This window comes from Halichoerus grypus, chromosome 9, assembly GCF_964656455.1.
Source record: "Halichoerus grypus chromosome 9, mHalGry1.hap1.1, whole genome shotgun sequence".
NCBI lineage: Eukaryota > Metazoa > Chordata > Mammalia > Carnivora > Phocidae > Halichoerus > Halichoerus grypus.
Window position 1 is genome coordinate 26,005,410 of NC_135720.1, and position 21,891 is coordinate 26,027,300.

Genomic DNA, 21,891 nt, shown 5'->3' on the forward strand with positions numbered 1-21,891 from the left:
CCTTGGCAAATCCTACATATAAACTAGAGTAGTTCATGGACAGAATGCTACATGCCACAGTGCCTGGTGTATCTTTTCACACTATGATAATTTGTTGCTTTTTCCTCCTGCTGGGTAAGATAATACTAACAATGTATCAACCATTAGACTTTTTACAATAACAATTTTTACTACATATCAAAAAGTTGGGGGGCGCCTGGCTGGCTCAGTCGGTGGAGTGTGTGTGACGCTTGATCTTGGGATTGTGAGTTCAAGCCTCACGTTGGGTGTAAAGATTACATAAAAAAATAAAATCTTAAAAAGTTGGAAAATACTATATACTTTATCAGAACTTCTTATTTTACTTTCCACTCATTTTTGGAGTCCTTACAAAATATAAAAACTTCTACAACTTTGGTCTTAGAATTGATTTAATAGGATTTCTCTTTATTCTCTCTTCAGGTATGTTAATGAAAAAAATGTAACTAGGGAGTGCTAGTCATGATTTCACATTCAGATGTAGCCTAGGACCTCAGGGCTCCTTTCTTGGTTTCTCAGTTCTTGATGACAAGTGAGCAGAGATTAACAGAGGCCCCAGGCAGAGCCCAATCCCTTGCTGAATGTACAGAATGAGGAAGAGGTGACAGCCATATAGGGGTGCTGTGACCAGAGCCCAGAACACTAGCATCACCAACTGTTTCTATCCCATTACCCTTCCTTGGCACCCACTTGCCTTACTTACCCAGAGAGGTCCAGAACCAGGACCTGGAAGTAATGTGCCATTGTTTTTTGCCTCTAATAATTTCGGCATGAAGATTCTCTTCATCTAAATAATTAACGAAAAAAGTCTGTTTCTGTTATCTCACTGGGTTGGTGTTATTGATTGGATTTTGTCTCTTAAAAAGATATGTTGAAGTCCTCTCTCCCAGTACCCCAGAATGTGACCTTATTTGGAAGTAGGATATTGGCAGATGTACTAAGTTAAGATGGACTTTGGGGCGCCTGGGTGGCTTGGTTGGTTGTCAGTCTTTGGCTCAGTTCATGATCCCAGGACTCTGGGATTGAGCCCTGTGTTGGGCTCCCTGCTCTGTGGGGAGCCTGCTTCTCCCTCTCCCTCTGCCTCCCCTCCCCTGCTTGTCCTTGCTCTTGCTTTGCTCTTTAATAAATAAAAATCTTTTTTTTAAAAAAGATGGAGTTTTACTGGAGTAGAATGGGCTCTTAATCCAGTAAGACTGGCATCCTTATAAGAGGAGAGATACAGAGACAGAGACAGATGGGAAGAATGTGGCCATGTGAAATTAGAGGCAGAGACTGGAATGATGCATCCACCTATGAGACAAGGAACACCAAAGATTGTTGGCAAATACCAGAAACTAGAGGAGGCAAGGAAAGATTCTCTTTGACAGGTTTCAGAGGGAATAGGGCTCTGCTGATATATTGATTTCAGACTTCTAGCTTCCAGAACAGTGTGACAATAAATTTCTGTTGTTGTAATCCACCCAGTTTGTGGTAATGTTATGGCAGCCTGAAGAAATTAATATAGTTGGCTTCAGTTTTTATCCTAAGCCCCTGAGGTGAAGCCCTACATCCACTGTCATTTAAAGTTTGAGTCATATTTAGTAAAATTTACTGAATACTATAGGAAAAAAATTTATTGAGGACTATAGAAAATATTTTGTTTCAGGGCACCTGGGTGGCTCAGTTGGTTAAGTGTCCAACTCTTGATTTCGGTTCAGGTCATGGTCTCAGGGTTGTGGGATTGAGCCCCACGTGGGGCTCCATGCCCATAAGAGTCCCCCTTTCCCTCTGCACCTCCCCTTCCTCACATTCTCTCCCTCAAAAAAAAAAAAAAATTAGAAAATACTGTTTCAAATGGGATGAGTATTTTATTTCTATTAAAGGTAGACTTTAATTTTTACCTTTTGGATAATTATCAAGAATCCATCAACTGTGCAGTTTGCTTTTTTTTCTCATTAAGAACATTTTTTTTTATTTTTAAATTTAATTTTATTTAAGCTTAATCAATTAATATGTAGCATATTATTAGTTTCAGAGGTAGGAATATTTATTTTTTATTTTTTAAAAGATTTTATTTACTTATTTATTTGACAGAGACAGCAAGAGAGGGAACACAAGCAGGGGGAGTGGGAGAGGGAGAAGCAGGCTCCCCGCTGAGCGGGGAGCCTGATGTGGGACTCAATTCTAGGACCCTGGGATCATGACCTGAGCCGAAGGCAGACGCTTAACGACTGAGCTACCCAGGCGCCCCAGGAACATTTCTTTTTTAAATTCACACAATCAACCATAATTCATTGTTGGATCTCTGAAATTTCAAATTTGGTGCCCCCTTTCTAGTCACCATGCTCTTGCCTATTTTTCCCTCAACTCCTTCGCAGACACTGAACATTCTCTTGGGCCTTCCCTGGATTGTATGTGAAACTCTCCTGTTGTATTTAGGCCATTTACTTACTTTTGTCCACCACATTCTTTAATCTACTGCACACTTTGTAGTCAGTCTTTTAATGATGACCCTTACCATTGGTTTGACCCCCCACCCCCCTCCTGCTAATGTTCACACTGTGTTGGTCTGCAGCCAGCTGATGTCTCGGTTCTGGGGTTCTAGAGTGCAGAGGGTAGATCTGTGTACATTGGGGCTCACTCCTTACCCAAGCTGTCCAACTTCCCGGAGCCCTCATTCGGTAGTTCCTTTATTCACCACTTGTTGAGTTGCTAAGAAACTCCTCACCACTGCCTCTTTCTTAGATCCACTCCAAACACGATTTTTGCTCTCCTTACTGAGACCTAGGCCCTGTGGCAACTTCCTTGTATTCTCATCCTTCCAATATTCTTCTGATTCTCTCCAGAATCTTCAATCCTTTGATCACCTACTACTTCTTCACCTCATAAATTCCTATGTATTCAACTATAACAGAAAAACCCAACTAATAGGAGTTTAAGCTAGTGCTTCTCAAACTGTAAAATACATCTGAATCACCTAGGGAGCTTGTTAAAATATAGATTTTCATTTAGTTGGTTTGGGGTGGGCCCTGAGAGTCTGTATTTCTTGCAAACTCCTGGGTGATGGTAATGCTCGTGATCTCCAGACCATAGCGATTTACACCTTGTGTGCATATGGAGTCATCCTTATGGGGTAAGCTCAGTATTTACATGATGGCTTTGATTCTCCTAGTCTGCCCCTCATGGTCTCAAGATGCTGCTGTAGCTCCAGACATCCCATCCTCACTTGAGTGTATCCAAAGGCAACAGGTGGGGGTCTGACAGGAGATGAGAATGAGAGAGCTTTCTCCTCTCCTCAGGGAGGTAAATATTTGTTGAAGCCTCTCAATTCTTCTTACAGTTCATTGGCTTGGAACTGGGTCACGCCTGACAGGTCACTCTCAAAACAGAATGGGATAGATGAATTATGATTTATGTCAAAAGGCTGGACATACTGGTAAACAAGTTAAGTCCTGTCAGCAGAAAGAGGGAGGATGGCCCAGTAGAGCAGTTTCAGCCGTATCTGGTTTTCAAGTACCATCTTGAGGCGAAAAAGATTTTTTTTTTTTTTTTTATAATATTGCTTCATCTCACCAGTTTTTGAACTTCGTTTCAGGAAGTTTTCTCTGTGAATGTTCTGGTTCTATCATATGTATATCCTCTCTATTCATATGCCTGAAATCTGGCTTTTGTCCCCACTGTCATAAAGCACTTGCTCTTTTGGAGGTTGCCAGGAAGCCCTTCCTTGCTTACCTCCATGTCTCTGGTGGCCACCTTTTCACTCTTAAGCCCCTCTACCCTTGGAATTGGTGAGTCACCACTCAGATTTCCTCCTCACCCCACCCCTGCCTTTCCTTCAATGCTCTTTTCTTCTCCTCCTGCCCCCTGGTTGGGGGCTTGCCCTTACTTGGACCGTAGCTCTCTGCTCATCATTCCTTATACTCATCTATTAGCTCTTGGGACATCTCTTCTCATGGCTCTAAGTATGGCTCCCAATTCCCATGTGAATCCCACCCTCAGATCTTTACCTGCCCATCAGATACTTCTCACTGCGTGTCACACCAAACCTCTTCTCTCCCAAACTGCTTTCCTTTCCCATTTCCCTTTGGTAGGTGGCATTAAATTCCTCTTGGGATAAATTAGCATAATGTTTTGTTCTGTTCTATTATTTTATGGGATGTTAAATGATAAGTTGTGACTGATGCACCAGGAAATGACAGATACTGGATACCCAAATGAGTTGTGATTCAGACTAAAATGTGGAAATTTCAAAGTAACTGGTAGAGGGCTGGTTAGATTCTCATTCGTGCAGAGGGTTCAAGAGTAAGGTGACTGAAGATTGGTGGTGGTGGTGGGGGGTGCTTGAGGAGATTTTATTTGGATAGAGCTGCACTGGGAGTTCTGCCTTCACACTCCCCACCCCTCACCCACGACTGTGGGCAAGAGCACTGGCATCTCATACCAAGCCCAGTGAGGAGGGCTTCTCCAGGACCTCTGAGAGCTTGGCACAGACATTGGGTAGTTGCTAGACTCCCACCTGAGGAAGGTACTGCATCCTATGGCAGCAGAGTAGAGGACTATGCCTGGGATGGGGGTGGGGGGGGGTGATCTACCTTTTAACATGAACTTTCTAAAGGTGTGTGAATTTCAGAGACCATGTGTAGAGTCCACAGTAGGAAGTCATTTTAAAAGAGATTCTGCCTGAAAGGTCTCACTGGAGGGTTGATAGGACCCCAACAGCAAGAATCTGGACTGAAGGAAAACCAAGACTGAGGTAGAATAAGTAGTTCGAGAGAATCCATTGTCTATCTCAGGAAGTATGGTCTGACATTCCCAGTATGGGACCACAAAAGTGTTCATGGAAACTTCAGCTTCAAATATCCACCAGGCCCAGAGGGTGTGATGCCCTTTTGTCAGAGTGCTGGTCTAGTACAAACTTCCCTGCCCCTCCACTTCTCCCTCTCCATATCACTGTTAGCAAGCTGGCCAGGAGAGGGTGAGGTGGACCAGGAACAAAGCCCCTTGCCCTGACTCCTGCCCCCAAGAAAGTCGTTGCAGGGAAAGGGGGCAAGATTTTAATTACTGAGTTGAGAACATGTCTTAACTTTTAGAGTAGCAGTAGGGTTTTCTATTACGCAAGAAAATAAGATAGTTGTGGGACTCCTTGAGTTGTCATTCAGTTGACGAGGAAGAACTGCCCTCCTTGAATGGGACACTAGGCAACAAAACTTGTTATGGGTACTCTCCATGAATCCTATTTATTCAGTGTTCTGGTTACACATAGTTTCAATTCAGCTTCTGGAGCAGTAAAATCATTTGATCAAAAAATTCTATTCATATTGCCCCAGGATTACAAATTTACAAACATGTCCTTGGCTCCTCTTATATTAGTTTATGTTAAACTGTATTTCTTTTCAGACAAAGAAACAGTCTCAAGGGATGAGGATGAATGCATAAAGAACAATGCTTAGCCACAAAAGACTGTTGAAGCACTAAGTAATTGTTACGCATGATAGACAACATGTATCTAGACTATATAAACACCTATTACATCTTAATAAAAAACAGCAATAATCCAATTTAAAAATGGGCAAAGGATCTGAACAGCCACTTCTCCAGACATATGTTACCTTCTTCCAAAGAAGATTAAATATAAGTGGCCAATAAGCACATGAAAGATGCTCAAAATCATTAGCTCTCAGGGAAATGTAAGTCAAAACCACAACGAGATACCACTTCACAACCGTTAGGGTGGCTATAATAGAAAAGACAGATAATGACAAGTATTGGTCAGGATGTGAAGAAAGTGGAACCCTCAGACATTGCTGGTGGGAATGTAAAATGGTGCAGATGCTTTGGAAACCTGGCAGTTCTTCCAAAAGTTAAACATAGTTATCATATGCTGCAGCAGCTCTAATCCTAGGTGACTATTCAACAGAACTGAAAACATATATCTACACAAAAACTTGTACATGAATGTTCACAGCAGCAGTATTCATAATGGCCAAAAAGTGGAAACCCAAATGTCCATCAATGGATGAATGAATCAACAAAATGTGATATCCATCCAATGGAATCCATCCAATGGAATCCATCCATTCCATAAAAAAGAACTGAAGTTCCGATATATGGTACAACGTGGATGAACCTTAAGAACATATGCTCAGTAAAAGAAGAGAGACACAATACTGCACATACTACATTATTTCCTTTATATAAAATGTCTAGAAAAGGCAGATACACAGAAACCAAGATGAGTGATTACTAAAGAGAACTGTGTGGGGTGGTGGGGAGGATGAGGGGGTGATTAAAGTGTTATAAATTTGATTGTGGTGGTGTTTACATAACACTGTGAATATATTTTAAAAACACTGAGTTGGGACACCTGGGTGGCTCAGTGGGTTAAGCATCTGCCTTCAGCTCAGGTCATGATCCCAAAGTCCTGGGATCGAGCCCCATGTCGGGCTCCCTGCTCAGCAGGGAGCCTGCTTCTCCCTCTCCCCCTCCCCCTGCTAGTGTTCCCTCTCTGTTACATAAATAAAAAATCTTTAAAAAATAAAAACACTTGAGTTGTACACTTTTGGTGAATTGTATGGTATATAAATTTGAAATGTTATTTGTGGTCCTTCAGACTGGGTGCCTCATGATGGCAGGGATGCAGCCGACTTTGCACGACCTTCTCTCTCCAGCCGCTGCCTCAGCAGGCGCTCAAAAATATTTCTTGAGGAGACAGCCCACTTTTATACTGTACCTGACGTTTATATAGTGCTTCATAAAGTTCAACGCATTTTTTTGGTCACTGAGAGCAGCAGTCCCTTTGTGCGTCGTAACAATTCCGACGGTGGTCAGAGTGGGTGATTAGGAGACTGTTATTCGCTCATATTATGAAAAATGATCTGCTGTATAACAGAGGGAAGATCCCAAAACATTTCTGTCTACTAAATTTTATCTCAAGATGCTGTCTCTCAGGCCTGGTTCGTCTTGCATTTCTCGGGTCTCCCAGAGGGAAGAATGCACTTGGTAGTTGAATCAGCACAGCTCTGACAGACTGGTTCCCAAACTGCAACCCAACAGCACAGCAACTCGGGTCACTTGTGGGGCAGAAACCAAAGAACCGAGACTCCTTTTTTGAGCAAACATAGTGATGAGACCAGTAGGATTTTAGCTTTGGGATTTTGGACTCAAGTCTTCTCAAATACTTCTAACCATAAGGTTTGAGGCCGTGTCCCACAGCCATCATGTCAATAGCGATTAATTTATAAGCGCCTTCCTGGTTTAATTCAGGTTTCTAGGTTCTGGTCCCCTTCTCCCACTCCCCATGTCCCCCTCCCCCATGCTTGGGAGAAGAAACTCAAAATTCTGCACATTTCAGCCAGAACCTTTCCAGCTGGAGGAGTAGGAGCCACCTTGCTAAGAAAAACTCACTGGAAGCCCCTCAGAACAGAGGTCCTCAGAGGTTTTATCCCAACTGGGACGCGGACTCCTAGTCGCCTACAGAACCCCTGGCCACTGTGCGATTTCACGACGTTCTCCTTTAGGTCCACCCAAGCGGCCAGAAGCCTCGGCCGACTTCCAAGGTGGGGCTGGGAGACCCTCAGAGGCCCCGGGGCGTTCCCTGCGCGGCGGGGCGCGCTCGACTCAACGGCCGCGCGGGCTGGAGCGCAGGTGAGCGGCCGAGCGGGCTTCGCCGCGCTGTCCCCGGCGCCTCCGCCTCCGCGGCGCCCGCGCTGCGCTCCACCCCTCTCCGCGCCGGGCCCCGGGGGCGGGCGAGGGCTCGGCCCAAACACCGGTGGGCTTTGGAGGGAAGTGGGGCGCCGACGTGGGGCCCCCCCGGACTGCGCGGCCGTGGCCGCCGCGGCCGGCAGCGCGGAGACGCGGGGCCGCCACCACCCCTCAGGCACTGGGCGCGGCGGCCGCGAGAGCCGCAGGTGGTTCCCCGGGCCGGCCCTTTTCTCCTCCCCCTTTCCTTTCTTTCGCCTCCCCTCCCTCTCGCCCGGTGTCGGCGGCACTTCCCCCGCTTCCTCCTCCCTCTCCAATCGGGAGGGAGGGAAGGAGCCGCCGGCTCTTTCCTGCCTCTCTGCAAACTTGAGCGGGACTCCCGTCTCCACTCGCCACTGCGGCCACCGCGCCCCGCGCCCGGGAGCTGCTCCTCTAACTTCCTCTCGCCGCGCGGCCCGGGCACCCCGGCGGTGGGAGGACGCCGCTGGGCGCCAGGCAGCCGCGGCTCCGACCCTCCGGAGCCCTTCCCCGCGGCTGCCCGGGCTCCTTTGCCTCGCCGCCCGCCCGCGCGTCCGTCGGTCCGTCCTTCCTGCCCGCCTCGCCTCCTCCCCGCGGCAGGAGCCACCAGGCTGCCCCGCGGCGCCCCGCCGCTGCCAGGACTTTCCTTTGTGTTGGATGCGCACTCGCGCTCCACGCCGACGAGGGGCGGACTGAGGGCTGCGCTCGCCCCGGGCGGCCCGCCGCGCCGCGAGCCCGCGTCCCCGTCCCTCCGCCCCCCGCCATGCCCTTCCACCAGAGGACCGTGGAGCCCGCGCGGCTGCGCCGGCCCGAGGCGGCCGGGGCCGCGGGCGCGCCGCTCTTCCGCTCACTGGAGCAGGTCAGCTCGCACGCCCTGGTCTGCCTGCTGGCGCAGCTCGCCGACCTGTCGCGCTGCGCGGGGGACATCTTCGGCGAGCTCGAGGGCCAGGCGGCCACGCTGGGCCGCCGCACCGCCGCGCTGCACCGCCGCCTCGACGCCCTGCACGCCGCCGCCGCGCGCCTCGACCACCGCCGAGTGAAAATCCGTGAGTGGCCGGCGGGTCGGGGGAGGGGAACGAGGCGGGGAGGTGCCGGGCCAGCTGCTCCCTCCCGCCCCCTGGCGGTCTCGGGTCGGCTCTCGGGCCGCCGCGCGGAGCCCCGAACCCCCAGCACCCCGCGAGGGTCGGCTTCTCGGGTGGGCACGGCCTGACCCGGGACGGGGCAGCCGCGCAGGTGGCAGGGGGCGCGGCGCTCTTCGACTCTCGGATTCCGGGAGGTTCTTGGCCGCCTTGGACGAGTGGGCGCAGTGTGGGAATTGGGCTGGCCCGTCCCACTGTCCGGTCCTTGTCTCTGTCTGTGTGGGAGGCCGAGAGGAGACCCGGGGGCGCTGTAGACAGAGGAGGAGCCAAGGTCGTGGGAAAGGGTCAGGGGGAAGGTAGCCTGTTCGAGAAGCCAGGGTGCGATATAGATAGGGATATAGAATGATTACAGTTCTTGAGACTCGGCAGGGTCTGTAGAAATCTCTGGGGATCTCAGCAAGCTTTGGGGCTGCTTGTCACCTCTCTGCCTACCGCGTCCGGCGCGCTTACCTGCAAACAAAAGTATGCAGACTTTTAGTTAGGGGTGTGTGTGTGCGTGCGCGTGTGCTATTTTGCCTTCCCACCCCAGAGCTCTTTGTGATTCACAGGACCTTGACCTTGAGCTCAGACTTTGAATCCCATTCATCTTTGTCTGACCTCGTCCAACCCTGAAAATCAAGTCTATGTCCTGACGTAGTGATCTCTGCAGCACCCATTTCATTTCAGCAGCTTAACAAGCTCCAGTGAATGAAGTAACTGGAATTTCCTGCTGGCCCAAAGCAGAGAAACTTTCAGAATGATGTTTGTGTGGTTTCTCCCCTTTTTAGTACGTGGACTTGGTCATAATTCTAAGTGTAAAGAATAAATTGGAGATGGTTGATGGATTGCAGAGTGTGAGGGGAGGTGTTGGTGAACACACGCCTAGATTTCCGCAGCTCTGAATGAAATACTGTTTCTCTTATAGTCACTTCCTATACAGCCTCAAATAGCTGGTTTCCATTTTTTTCTCTTGCTAGAAAAACTTAGCTATATTTTAATTACCTTAAAACCGGAAGTGTTCAAGTTTTCAGTACGTTAATACTGGTGAGATTGTTTGCTGTAATACATCTTTCTCCAAGTTGTGAAGTTATCATGTGATGACTTTACATTTTACATCTCTTTCGTTGTGTTGTCAACAGATCCTTGTAAGTTGTGGACAGTTCCCAACTGGGTAGAGATTACTCCTCTCCCCTCAAAAAATGAGAGGGGAAAAAAATCAAGGTGGTCTCATAAAGATGTTGGACAGAATATATCTATTGACTGTGAATAATGACCTTATGCATCAGGATATACTGTCCTAGTGGAATGTCCTCTCGGTGATGCCTTGTTGCTTCTATGGCTTTTTTGTGTGGAGTGACTGTGTGGGTGAATGAGAATTTCACCCTTGAGGAATGATGTGATGAGGCAGATCTGACTGGTAGGTGAACTGATCTACTGTGGGAATTAAAAAACAAGAAAAACCTCCCTGAAGGTCAAGAACTCCTTTTGCTAGTTTTGTTTTGCATTTAAGCAGTACTTTTCTTTCTCTGTGTACATATGCACCAAATTGATGTCCAAAGCCAAAACTGCCCAAATGCCCTAACTTAACTAAAATTGTCATAGTGACTGATACAACTCTTTTTAAAACTTTCCACAAGTTTCTTTGAATCTTAAATAGCTTTGGTTTTATACCAGAAAACCTGGCTCATCATTTTTTTTATGATTGAGAAAGGAGGCTTTTATTGAATATAATTATGTGTGAGAGTAGAAGCGCATATAGAGAAGGAAGCCAAACTGTAAACACATTAGTTTTTGTGGCTTTTCACCTTCATGCACTTAATGTTTTTATTGCTAAAAAGCAATGAAACACCTGTGTATTCATTTTACTTAGCTTCTATTAGGATTAAAAAAACAAAAACAAAAAACAAAAACTGCTTCAAACTTTGTTCCTGAGTGAAAGCTACATTTTGAAATCATTTTGGTACCTTTTTAGGCAGGCCTTCCGAATAACATACTCCATTAGAACGGACATGTAGACTTTTAGACGTGGAGTTGACTGTGAAGGCCATCTACTTCATTAACTTAGCGCGAGAGAAAGTTGAGTCCTAGAGAGTTGAAGTGGTGGGCTCCTGGCTCAGCGTGGCCTTCTGATTGGCTCACCTCCTTGTCTCACTGGGTATATCCCTTACTTTTAGGATCACATGGGAAATAGGAAAAAAAGTTTAGATACATTCCACAAATAGTCCAAAGGATAACTATGACTGTGAATTTCATTCTTCTTGTCAGATAAACCTTTTAATGAGTCTCCCAAGGAGCAAGTAACAGAATTGAACAGTTTACCAGAAGCCAACTACAGTGGGAGATTATGCCATATTTCCTTGCCTGATGGGTCTCTACCATAATAAAGCGTGTGAGTAGAGCTGTTTTAAAAATATATAGACTTAATAAAAATAAAAACATGTAGACTTTATCTTTGTAATAGAGAAACATTTTAGTGCTGTGGGCAATGATTGATTTCATCATGTTTGCCATTCCTCAAAATCTCATAGGTTGATAGTTATCCAACATAAGTTTTTGTCATAATTTGGGGAGAAGGTATATTACTTTTTCTCCTACTTATCGTTTTTATTTTTTTAATGTTCTTAATTTTTAAAAATTTAAGTTCAATTAATTAACATAGTGTAATATTAGTTTCAGAAGTAGAGTTCAGTGATTCATCAGTCTTATATAACACCCAGGGCTCATTACATCCTGTGCCTTCCTTAATGTCCATCACCCAGGTATCCCATTCCCCTACCCCCCCCCCCAGCAACCTCAGTTTTTTTCCTGTGATTAAGAGTCTCTTATGGTTTGTCTCCCTCTCTGATTTCATCTTGTTTTATTTTTCCCTCCCTTCCCCTATGCTCCTCTGTTTTGTTTCTTAAATTCCACATATCAGTGAGAGCATATGATAATGTCTTTCTCTGATTGACTTATTTCACTTAGGATAATACCCTCTGGTTCCATCCACATTGTACCAAATGGCAAGATTTCAATTTTTTTTGATGGCTGAGTAGTATTCCATTTTGTGTGTGTGTGTGTGTGTGTGTGTGTGTGTGTGTGTGTGTGTGTCTATGTCTGAAGGGGCACGTGCACCCTAGATCACTACATTTGTATCTTTGGGGTAAATACCCAGTAGTGTAATTGCTGGGTCTCTCCTACTTATCCTTAAAGACTCCCCTAATACTTTCCCAACACCCCCAGGTTAGAAGGAGTCCTCCTATAGCATCTATTATGGGCCTCCAGTGTCTATCACTACATTTACCAGCATGGGCTGAAATTGTGTATTCACTTCTGCTCCCCTCTGCTAGATAGCAAGGTGCTTGAGGTCCAGGATGGCTGCATCTTTATTTTTTCAAAGCTCAGAACAGTGCCTAGAATGGGATAGCTCAGTAGATATTTGAACTGAACCAGTGTTTGGTTTCTTAGTGGTCAGTGTCAGGAAGAATAACTACAAAAATCTTCAGGAGGGACTGTAATACTGACTGCTACAAATCCACGGGAACAAGACAATAACTTTAAAAACAAATGAAACAGTAAACTTTCTACCTTTTTAAGGTTTTGTGCTGAACCACTAGTATGCTCTTTTCTCTAAAATCAAACTGCATTAATTTTGCTACAAGATAAGTCCTTATTGAAAAGAGTAACAGTAGCTAGAAATGTGGATAGTTATCTCTCAGCTCTGTAAAAATCAAAACAAATTTTCCTATGCAGATATCAAGAGACACTCAACCTAATAGCCTGTTTCATTATTAAGCCCCATGTGATTTGTTCCTTTTTATAATTAATAACACTACATTTATGGAGTGCTTTTATGATTGAGAAAATGTTTTTCATATTCATTATTTGACTCGAAATCAACTGGAAGGCCAGGTTGCATTTTATCTATTTCACAGACAAAGAAATGGAAGTTCTGGAACTAGTAGGTATACATTAGATCGACATGGAGACTTCTGATTTCTTCACCTCAACAGTACTTCCTGGGTGAATATGAAATGTAATTGTGGAAAACGAAATAGGAAAAAGGATGCTTGCTGGCTTTTCTTCTTTTAGGTCCAGAGAAACAGAAGGTTTTTCCCCCCTTAGATTGTATAAATTTTCCAAGTTCAGGGAGCTTTTGTTGTGTTGCACAACGGTAGTGGGCCCCATTCACATCTAGTATATGTGAACTCCCGTGGAGTTGGTGCGGTTCTCAGCCTGGTGAACTTTTCTGTGATGGTCTTGATAGTATACAACTTTTATGGGAGAGATGAATGGTTGCAGGTAGTTGGCTGTGGCAGAAAGACTGGATAGACACCATCTTTGCATAAATAAGATACGAGCTTGTGCAGTGTCTGTGTTAGGCTGATGCTATAGCCTAAAACTGTCAGGATGGTGCTCTGGGTGTCTGGCTGCATTGTCCTGCATCCCAACAGACTGCCTATTGACCCAACCAGAGGGTTGGTTGTCCTGATGTCAGAATATCTTTGCTTCTTCCTCAGAATGAACCTTTTATGCAAGGTGCTTGTCAGAGTTCTAAAGACAGAGTGGAGGCTTCACTGCACTTCTAAGAACAGGTAGTATGGTGGTTTTTGTGCCTGCCTGCCTGCTGATAAAATGTTTGTATTGCTCGTGAAATTGACTTAAGACTTGCTTTCATTGAAACATACCACATGCTAAGGAGGGTGTTGGTATAGGAATGTGGTCTCCACCCACCTCTAATCCCTGGAGGGCCCCTAAATGTATTGACAGAAACTGAAGGTAGCTGAACAGCCAGATTGCACCTCAGGTTAAGGAGACTGTATGAGGTGAGGCAGTATTTTCTATACTTGCCTGATACTGAGAATTGTCTAGAACTCTTGTTAGAGTTACAGATTTCCAGAACCTTAACAAAGCCTTACTGAGCCAGAGCCTCCAGTATGTTTAACGGATGCCACTGTGTCCTTGGAGAACTTCGAGGAGCATTGAAATAGACATGAAAGCTCATTGGATTGAGAATTGGGAGACTCGAATCTGGCTTCATCTCTGCCATTTTTTAATGCAGATCTCGAGCAATTTACTCAGCACCTTAAGGCCTCAGTTTCCTTATCTGTAAAATAGAGACTTTGACCAAAATAATCTTTACTGGCCTTTCCAATTTTGGTATTTTGTGATTCTAATGAGGGGTTACTATTTGATAATATTAGTAGTGAAGATGACCTTGCAAATATGACTTTGATCAATAATCCCTCTGATTCTTATGGGATTTAAAAAGTTTTGTGTGTGTGTGTGTGTCTGAAATAAACTCTTCATGACCAAAGGGACTCTTTCAAATCATATTTCACCCACATGGAGTACATGGAGCTTCATGTCTTGAGGGGTTAGGGGGTTCATAGCTTTCCTCCTCATCTTTAAAAAATGCTAACATCATTATGGAAAGAGAATTGTTGTTTAAATGCATTTGCTATATGTCAGATTTCTAAAAGAGAGGTTTTGTTTTGGTTTTGTTTTAAATTATGATGGTGTACTCTTTAAGCCAAAACATCAGTTTACTCTTTGGGTCTTGGGTGTAATACAATTACCTGGTTCAAAAAGCTACCTACATTTATATTGAAATGTTATTCTAGCGATAGTTTAATTTTCCTCTGTATTAGAGGAAAAGCCAATATGAAAATTTCATCTGTATGTGTTGTTTTCGGATTGGGACTAGCAAATGAAAAAAAAATTGAAAAACAAGAGAGATAAATATTTGAGATTTTTAATATTTTAGAAGAACATTCAGAAAATGATGCAGTGTTTTCCTCTGGCTCTCATTTTAATGTGTTTAAAAAAAATCAAGTTTTAAGTATAAGATAAAATGATTTATACCTAACTGGGTACCTAGTGATTTTTAAAATCATTTAATTCTGTTTCTCCTCAAATTGGCTTTTATCCTGGGATGAATTATTTCTGCAGGATTTGCAGTTCCAAAGCAAGAGGATGGTGCTGACGGCAGTCTTGACTTCACACATTACCTCTGTGGTCTGCACATCTCAAAACGTGCACCTTAGCAGTGCCTTGGACAAATGTAGCAGAACAGATGGAGCTTCTGTTTCTGAATGAGGGCTCTTCTGAGCAAAGGCCCTGGAGGTCCCAGCCTCAGTCCCTTGTGGATTAAGTGACATGTCTGTGAATGCATTTAGCATCCCTCAAACAAACAATGACATTACTGATCCCAGTATCTATGCAGTGGCAGCAGTGGATTTCCAGTTTCTGGCATCGGGCTGACTTTTTGGTGACTTTGTATTGCCCAAGAACACCAACAGCTGCTGTTGGAGCACTTGCTACGGGCCAGACCCCTGAATACAGGAGCCTCCCCTTATCCACGGGGGTACATTCCAGGACCCATAGCGGATGCCTGAAACCATGGATGGTGCCAAACCCTATGTGTACTATGTTTGTTCCTGACATAGTGTTAGGCTACTATTGAGCCTCTGAAGATGGGTCAGCAGGAGGATTGTCTGCTTCTGAACTGTGGTCACTGCAAGTAACTGAGACCATGGAAAGCTGAACTGCAGGTCAGGGGGGTCTACTGTATGTGCAACAGCTCTACAAGGTGGATACTATTATTATTTCTCTTTGACAGATGACGCAGTTAAGGCACAAATAATTTGCTTACCCACGTTCACAGCTAGTAAGCAATGGAGCTGGTCTCTGGACTAAGGCAGGCTTGTCTCCAGAGCCCGTCCTAACCATTCCGTGGTGCTGTCTCTCTTGATGTTATGACATTGTGTACTCAGGTGAGGAAAACTGACCCCAAGAAGATGTGGCAAAAGCCTGTCACATAGCTGAGGGAGAAAGCCCCTGGCTTTCGGGCTTTTCCCTTTCCTTCTCTTTTTGTTTTGAAACCTTTCAAACTAGTAGTGGATGGCCAAGAAATCTGAGACCTGCATCTAAAGTACGTCGCACGGTGCTTGGCGCATCACTAACATGTATTTAACATTTCCTGTTGTTGTGTGGATGCCTGAGAAGGCCAAGTGAGCATCTGGGTGCACATCAATGTCCACGTATTACCTCAGCCGGCCCAATCCGTGGGAGGCCGCTCAGCTGCAGCCTGCACGGTGAAAGCTGACCAAGTTAGAGGGGAGCTTATGTCCTAGAGAAACATAATTTGAAAACCAGAAGGTTTGGCCCAGGGATCTTAAAGTATATGTGGTTCGTGACAGCAGCATGCAAAGGGCTGTTGTTTCTCTTTTCTTCATGGGATGTGGGAGTTGAGGCTTGGGAGAGTGAGCCCATCTCTTGGGGCCTTTATATATGTCCTCTTTCTCAGAGCCCTTGTCACCCCCATTTCCTCCTATTGGAGGAACTGCATACCTGGCTCTGCTCCCACTTCGTTTCCTAGATGTAAGAGCTCCCCCTTTTACCTCAGTTGCCCAGGAGGCTCCCAAGCCTCCGTCTACACCCTACTTCTACCTGATTTCATGTTCCCACTCCAAACTTGAGAGGCCCCGCTCAGACCTCAGCTCTCCTTGGGCATCTTGGAACTCGGCATATGTTAGCACAGTTTCATTTATCTTGTGTTTCCCCCACTTTCTGAATCATCAGATACATTAGGGGATTGTTTAAAAACAGATTCCCGGAGATCCTAGAGATTTTGAGTCATCAAGTCTGGGGTGAGGCCAGGAACACGCCTGGCCAACAAGTACCCCCAGGTGATTCTGATTAACCAAGTTTTGGAAACACCAGTCTATGTGGTGTGTTAGGAATCTTGTCCATGGAGGGTGGCAGGATAGTCTTCCGTTCATGAAATATAGTTTGGGTTATTCTGCTAGTGCTGAGTTGTGAGGATTACAAGATGAATGCTTTACAGTTTCCTGTGGATGATCAGATATGTAAATAAATATTAAGGAGTAAAGTTAACCATTATTTGTAACATTATTTCTAAAAGAAAATCTGTTCTGAATTCCAAATTGCCCATTTAAATTGGATTTTTAGAAGATCTCTAACTTAAAAGACCTGCCTGTAAGCATGTGGGACAGTGGCCCTTTCTCACATACAAAATACTGATTTTAAATGTTGAGAGCATATTTTGCATACAAACTGTATTCTGAAAAAGAAATGTAAACCTTCTGGAATAAGACTTCTTTTCCTTGTGGGTTGGTGGATTTTTCTTTTTTTAGTAATGCTTTATTTTGACTTATTCTTCTGGAGACAAGAAACTTCCTTCCATGTAGAAAAGCAACGTGTTGCTTTGGGAGGACAGACAACTGTTTCAGGTCATTCCTGCAGGGATGCCTTCTGTTACACTTCCCTCTATTCCCCGCTCCTTTTCTGATTAAGAGCTGGTAAAGATGTTATCAGTAATATGTAGGGGGGACTGTGTGGTAATGGGCTGGTTTAAATTGTAGTAACACATGGTAAAATAGAATGGGGGCTTTCTACATGACAGTATTAGCCATCTGATAAAATGTTCTGAGAACCGAGAGACCACCATGTGTAGCAAAGGAAATTGAATTAAGCAGATGCTATGCTATGCAGAATCAAATTATGCCTGATTCTCTTGGCATCTGAGAGCTACTGCTGAGGAACACTGTGGTTTCCCAGCTCATGGTCTGGCTGCTGTGACCATCACTGAGGCAAGAGCACTGTCCCGCATCTCTCAGGATCTTCCAGTCGTACTCATTAGCTGGCTCCTGGCATGACCGGTCCAGAAGCTGCAGGCAGCCTGACCCCACAGCCAGTGTTCTTTACCTCTACATTAGATAATGGCCAGGGTTGCTGGAAAATCATGATGCAGCCCGATCATCTTAGCCTAAATTTTCATTTAGTGTACTGAGCAGGCAATACATTTACATTGTTGGGAAAAAAAAACAGATAAAGAAAGCTGGGCAATGAAGTCTCACTTCTGCTTCTGTCCCCTCTCTGCTTTGTCATTCCCCCCCCCACTAGAATAATCAGTTTTATTAGTTTCTCCTTGTTCTTCCAGAGTTTCTTTATGCAAGTATAAAAATATTATTTAGTGTTATTTTCCTTCCATTTGCCATATGCATAATTTGGGGATTATCCTGTTGCTCCTCTTTATTTGTATACATAATCTAAAGTGATTATTTTAATTATTTTTCTGTATGCCTTTTAGCCAGTTTTTTTTCCTATTTGTGAAATTGCACTTCTTTTTTTTTTAAAGATTTTATTTTTTTATTAGAGAGAGAGAGAGAGTACATGCTCATGCAAGCATTGGGAGGGGCAGAGGGAGAGAGAATCTCAAGCAGACTTTGCGCCTAGTGGAGCCAGATGAAGGGCTTAATCTCACAACCCAAGATCACCACCTGAGCAGAAACCAACAGTCGGGAGCTCAACTGACTGAGCCACCCAGGCGCCCCAAAATTGCAGTTCTTTTTTGTCAGAAAATGCAGTTGATTTGGTAAAAATGAGATTAATTACCATTGAAATGCAGTGTTAATTTAAGCTCTTTCTTAATTTTTTATATTGCTAATGCTTTGCTTTTAGGTGTGTTTTAAATGGGAGCTTCTCAAGAGATGGTTAATTTTTTCCTGTATTAGAAGGAAAAAGGGGGTGCCTGGGTGGCTTAGTCGGTTAAGCGTCTGCCTACAGCTCAGTCATGGTCCCGGAGGCTCAGGATGCCTCCTTGCATTGGGCTCCCTGCTCAGCAGGGAGTCTGCTTCTCCCTGTGTCCCTCACCCCACTCGTGCTCTCTCTCTCTCAAATAAATAAAATCTTAAAAAAAAAGAAAGAAGGGGGGCGCCTGGGTGGCTCAGTCGTTAAGCGTCTGCCTTCGGCTCAGGTCATGATCCCAGCGTTCTGGGATCGAGCCCCACGTCGGGCTCCCCGCTCGGCAGGAAGCCTGCTTCTCCCTCTCCCACTCCCCACTGCTTGTGTTCCCTCTCTCGCTGTGTCTCTGTCAAATAAATAAAATCTTTAAAAAAAAAAAAAGAAGGAAAACAGGAGAAGGGACTTCTGTTAAATGTCTGTAACAACACAGTATAGGTTGACTTTATTTAAAAATGGGCATTTTCTGCCTTCTGTCTGGATATCCTGCATGCTAAATGTGAATTACTTCCTGGTTGGGGAGGGGACTACTACCAATATAGAGCTGCATTTGAATTTCAGTGTGGAATGTTTTACTCTGACATAGTGATTTCATTTGCTAAATAAATGCATTTGATCATGAAGTCTGCTTGGGATTTTTATTTCACTGGGTTGGTTCTAACTACCTTGCCTGTAGAGCCCAGTACAGAATGACATTGACAGACAAGTGAAGGAAGCAGCTATGGTCATTTGAATTATTTTTTTCCCATTTGTTAACCTGCTTAAGACCAAAGGTTTGTACTGAATTAGTATAGAAATGACTAATTAAAGCCTTATTCATGAATGTGGCCTCAGAAACATAACACATCCTACCATGTAAGTTTTGTGTAAATAAAAGTACATTAAAAAAGCTTTAACTCATGGGGGCTCCTGGGTGCTGCAGTCGGTTAAGTGCCAACTCTTGGTTTGGGCTCAGGTCATGATCTCAGGGTTGTGGAATTGAGCCCCATGTGGGGCTTCATGCGGAGTCTGTCTCGGTTTCTCTCTTTCCTTCTCCCTCTGCCCTTTCCTGCCACACGTTCTCTTTCTCTCTCTCTCAAAATAAACAAACCAGTCTTAAAAAAAAGCTTTAGCTCTTACGAAGTGTGTCATAAAATAGTTCTGATTATAACATTAATGTATGTTCATCATAAAGTTCAACCTGTAAAATGCGGAATATATAAAGAAGAAAAAGTATCACAGCCCAGAGCATGTCGAATTCCTCTCCTTTTTGCTGATGTATCTGTATGAGTCTATACGAATGGCTCTATAGCAACAGATAACATTCTTTTAACAGAACACAGCGCATCACTCTCTATAAATAGTTTTGTGTCCTGATTTTTTAAGACTTAGCTTATATCGTGAGAATTTCCCCCAGGTCATAGACATCCAGAGACTGTCTTAAAGAGAAGAGGATCTCTTACTTTGCATTGGCTCCCCAGTGAAGTCCTTTTGATGTTCTCTGGAGTCTGTTTACACAAGAGTTATCATGTGGACAGAAGTTTGTTATCTTCTGGGGCTTCCTAGGGTTTCTCCTCTGTGTTATTTATGAACCTTTAAATTGCACTCATGAGGTAGCATTTAGGAGAAGATGTGCTGGAATTCTACAGTCCAGTAGATCGCTAAGTCTTTGTCATTATCCCCTTTCTGGACAAATTAACCCTATTTTATACTAAGGTTGTTGACCCACAATGATAGTTCTCTTTCTCTTTACAGTGAATAGGTCATTGAGTCAAAAGATGGTTGTGTCCTTTCCTTACTGGTTTTTTAGTTGAGTAGTGTGCCTGTTTGCTAATAAATTATGTTGCCTTTTTTTTTTTTGTAGGAGAAGTTACATTTTTCTTTTTCCTTTAAAAAACAAATAAGCATTTCCCTTCCCCCTCCACCAAAATGTCAATCAGACATCTGTCTCTAGGTTTCTCACCTTGGTTCTTGCAACATACGGGGTCTGTTTAGATTTAGCTCAACAAGTTTTAAAAACAAAGGTCTGTTACCTATCTCTTGCTGCAACTTTGGCTCTCGTTTTGTGGCAAGATGAGGATTAAGCTTGCTCCATTTATTTTAAATATTGGGTGGTTTAATTGAAAAATTAATAGTCTATAGAAACATCGAGGAACTGGGCAAATTCACCCATGGTAATGGTGGCAGGGAATGGAGGCATGAAAGGGGGTGGAAGAAATGTCTTTGAGTGCCATTAGTAAATTTTACATAATCTAAATGTATTGCTTGCAAATTGCAAGGTCTGCTCAATAAAAATAATTCATATTAACATTTATGGGATAACATTTATAGCTAACATTTATGGGATACTTACTATGTGCCAGTTTCATTTAATCCTCATAAAAACTGTATGAGAGACATAGTACCACCCCCCATTTTATTGATTTTACTGAGTGGCTACAGAGAGGTCAAGTAATTTGCCCAAGGTCACACAACTGGTAAATGGTAGAGACAAAATAAGGTATAGGTGAGTTCTGTGTTTAACACTTTATTTGAATAATTGTAATTATTTTTTTGTGAATTTTTAAGTTCATTTTAATATTGAAAAATTTCTGAGTTTGGCTAGGAGTTGGTCAGTATTTTCTGTTTTATTCTGGTTATTTTAAATCACTGTGCCCATTGGCATGACCTGTGGAGGTGAATTAGTAGCTCATGTGATAGTGCTGATGTGAACCCGTAGAGAACTAATCAAGTTTATTTGGTTCTTTGAGCTGCACTGATGAAAGGTACGTTAGTCTCTAATATAAAGTCCTTTTGTGAATGCTTCCCATCATTCTGGCTTCTTTTCCTTTGCCAGACATTCATGATCAGTGTCAGAAGACAGGTGATGTAGGAACGAAATTCCATCTCTGGCTTATTTTGATTTGATATGTTAGGGGAAACTTCTCTTTCCTGCTCTCCCCAAGCTTGCTGTCTTTAAAGGCTGTGTTGCTGTAATGTGCTCTCTCAAGCCTGTACCTCAAGGACGTTGCTTAGTTTACTTGTTAGTGATGGAGGATAAGAGAAGCTGTGATGAGACGAGCTGGCCTTGCCTCAACTCTCTAGAACATTTACCTTTGTTGAGGGAAAATACCTTCAACTATGTGGTGCTTGCTGGTGACACCAGCCAAGAATTTAACTTAGATCATCAGTTCTCAAAGTGTGATTCCTGGGTCGGCATCATCGGCGTCTCCGAGGAATTTGCTAGAAATGCAAAATCTTGGCCCCACACCAAACCTCCTCTATCAGAATCCGTGGGGATAGGCGCAGCAGTCTGCATATAACAGCCCTCCAGGTGGTTCTGATGGCGACGTTTGAGAACCACCATCTGCAGAGCCAGAGAGGTGAATCTGCTTAGAGACCTACCACCTTTGCTGGGCTGTGGGCCATGAGTGGGGCTGCCAAAGCTCAGTTCCCAGAGGCTTCTTTAGAAGCTGGACCATATGGTCCAGGACAGTATGGGTTTATGAACTAATGCTTCATTACCGTACAACAATGAGAGACTTGCTTTAAGAGTCTTTGAATCCCTGCCAATTTG

General features: G+C 44.1%; 1 protein-coding gene across 2 annotated transcripts in view; it reads left to right on the forward strand.

Annotated features, from left to right (window-relative positions):
* The first annotated feature begins 7,984 nt into the window (after nucleotides 1-7,984).
* Nucleotides 7,985-21,891, forward strand: part of NHSL1 (NHS like 1) — a 231,770-nt gene continuing 217,863 nt past the window's right edge. For both annotated transcript variants that reach the window (XM_036097872.2, XM_036097874.2), the window contains exon 1: nucleotides 7,985-8,759. In XM_036097872.2, coding sequence (XP_035953765.1) covers nucleotides 8,477-8,759 — 283 coding nt within the window. In that variant the 5' untranslated portion in view covers nucleotides 7,985-8,476. The remainder of the gene's footprint in view (nucleotides 8,760-21,891) is intronic.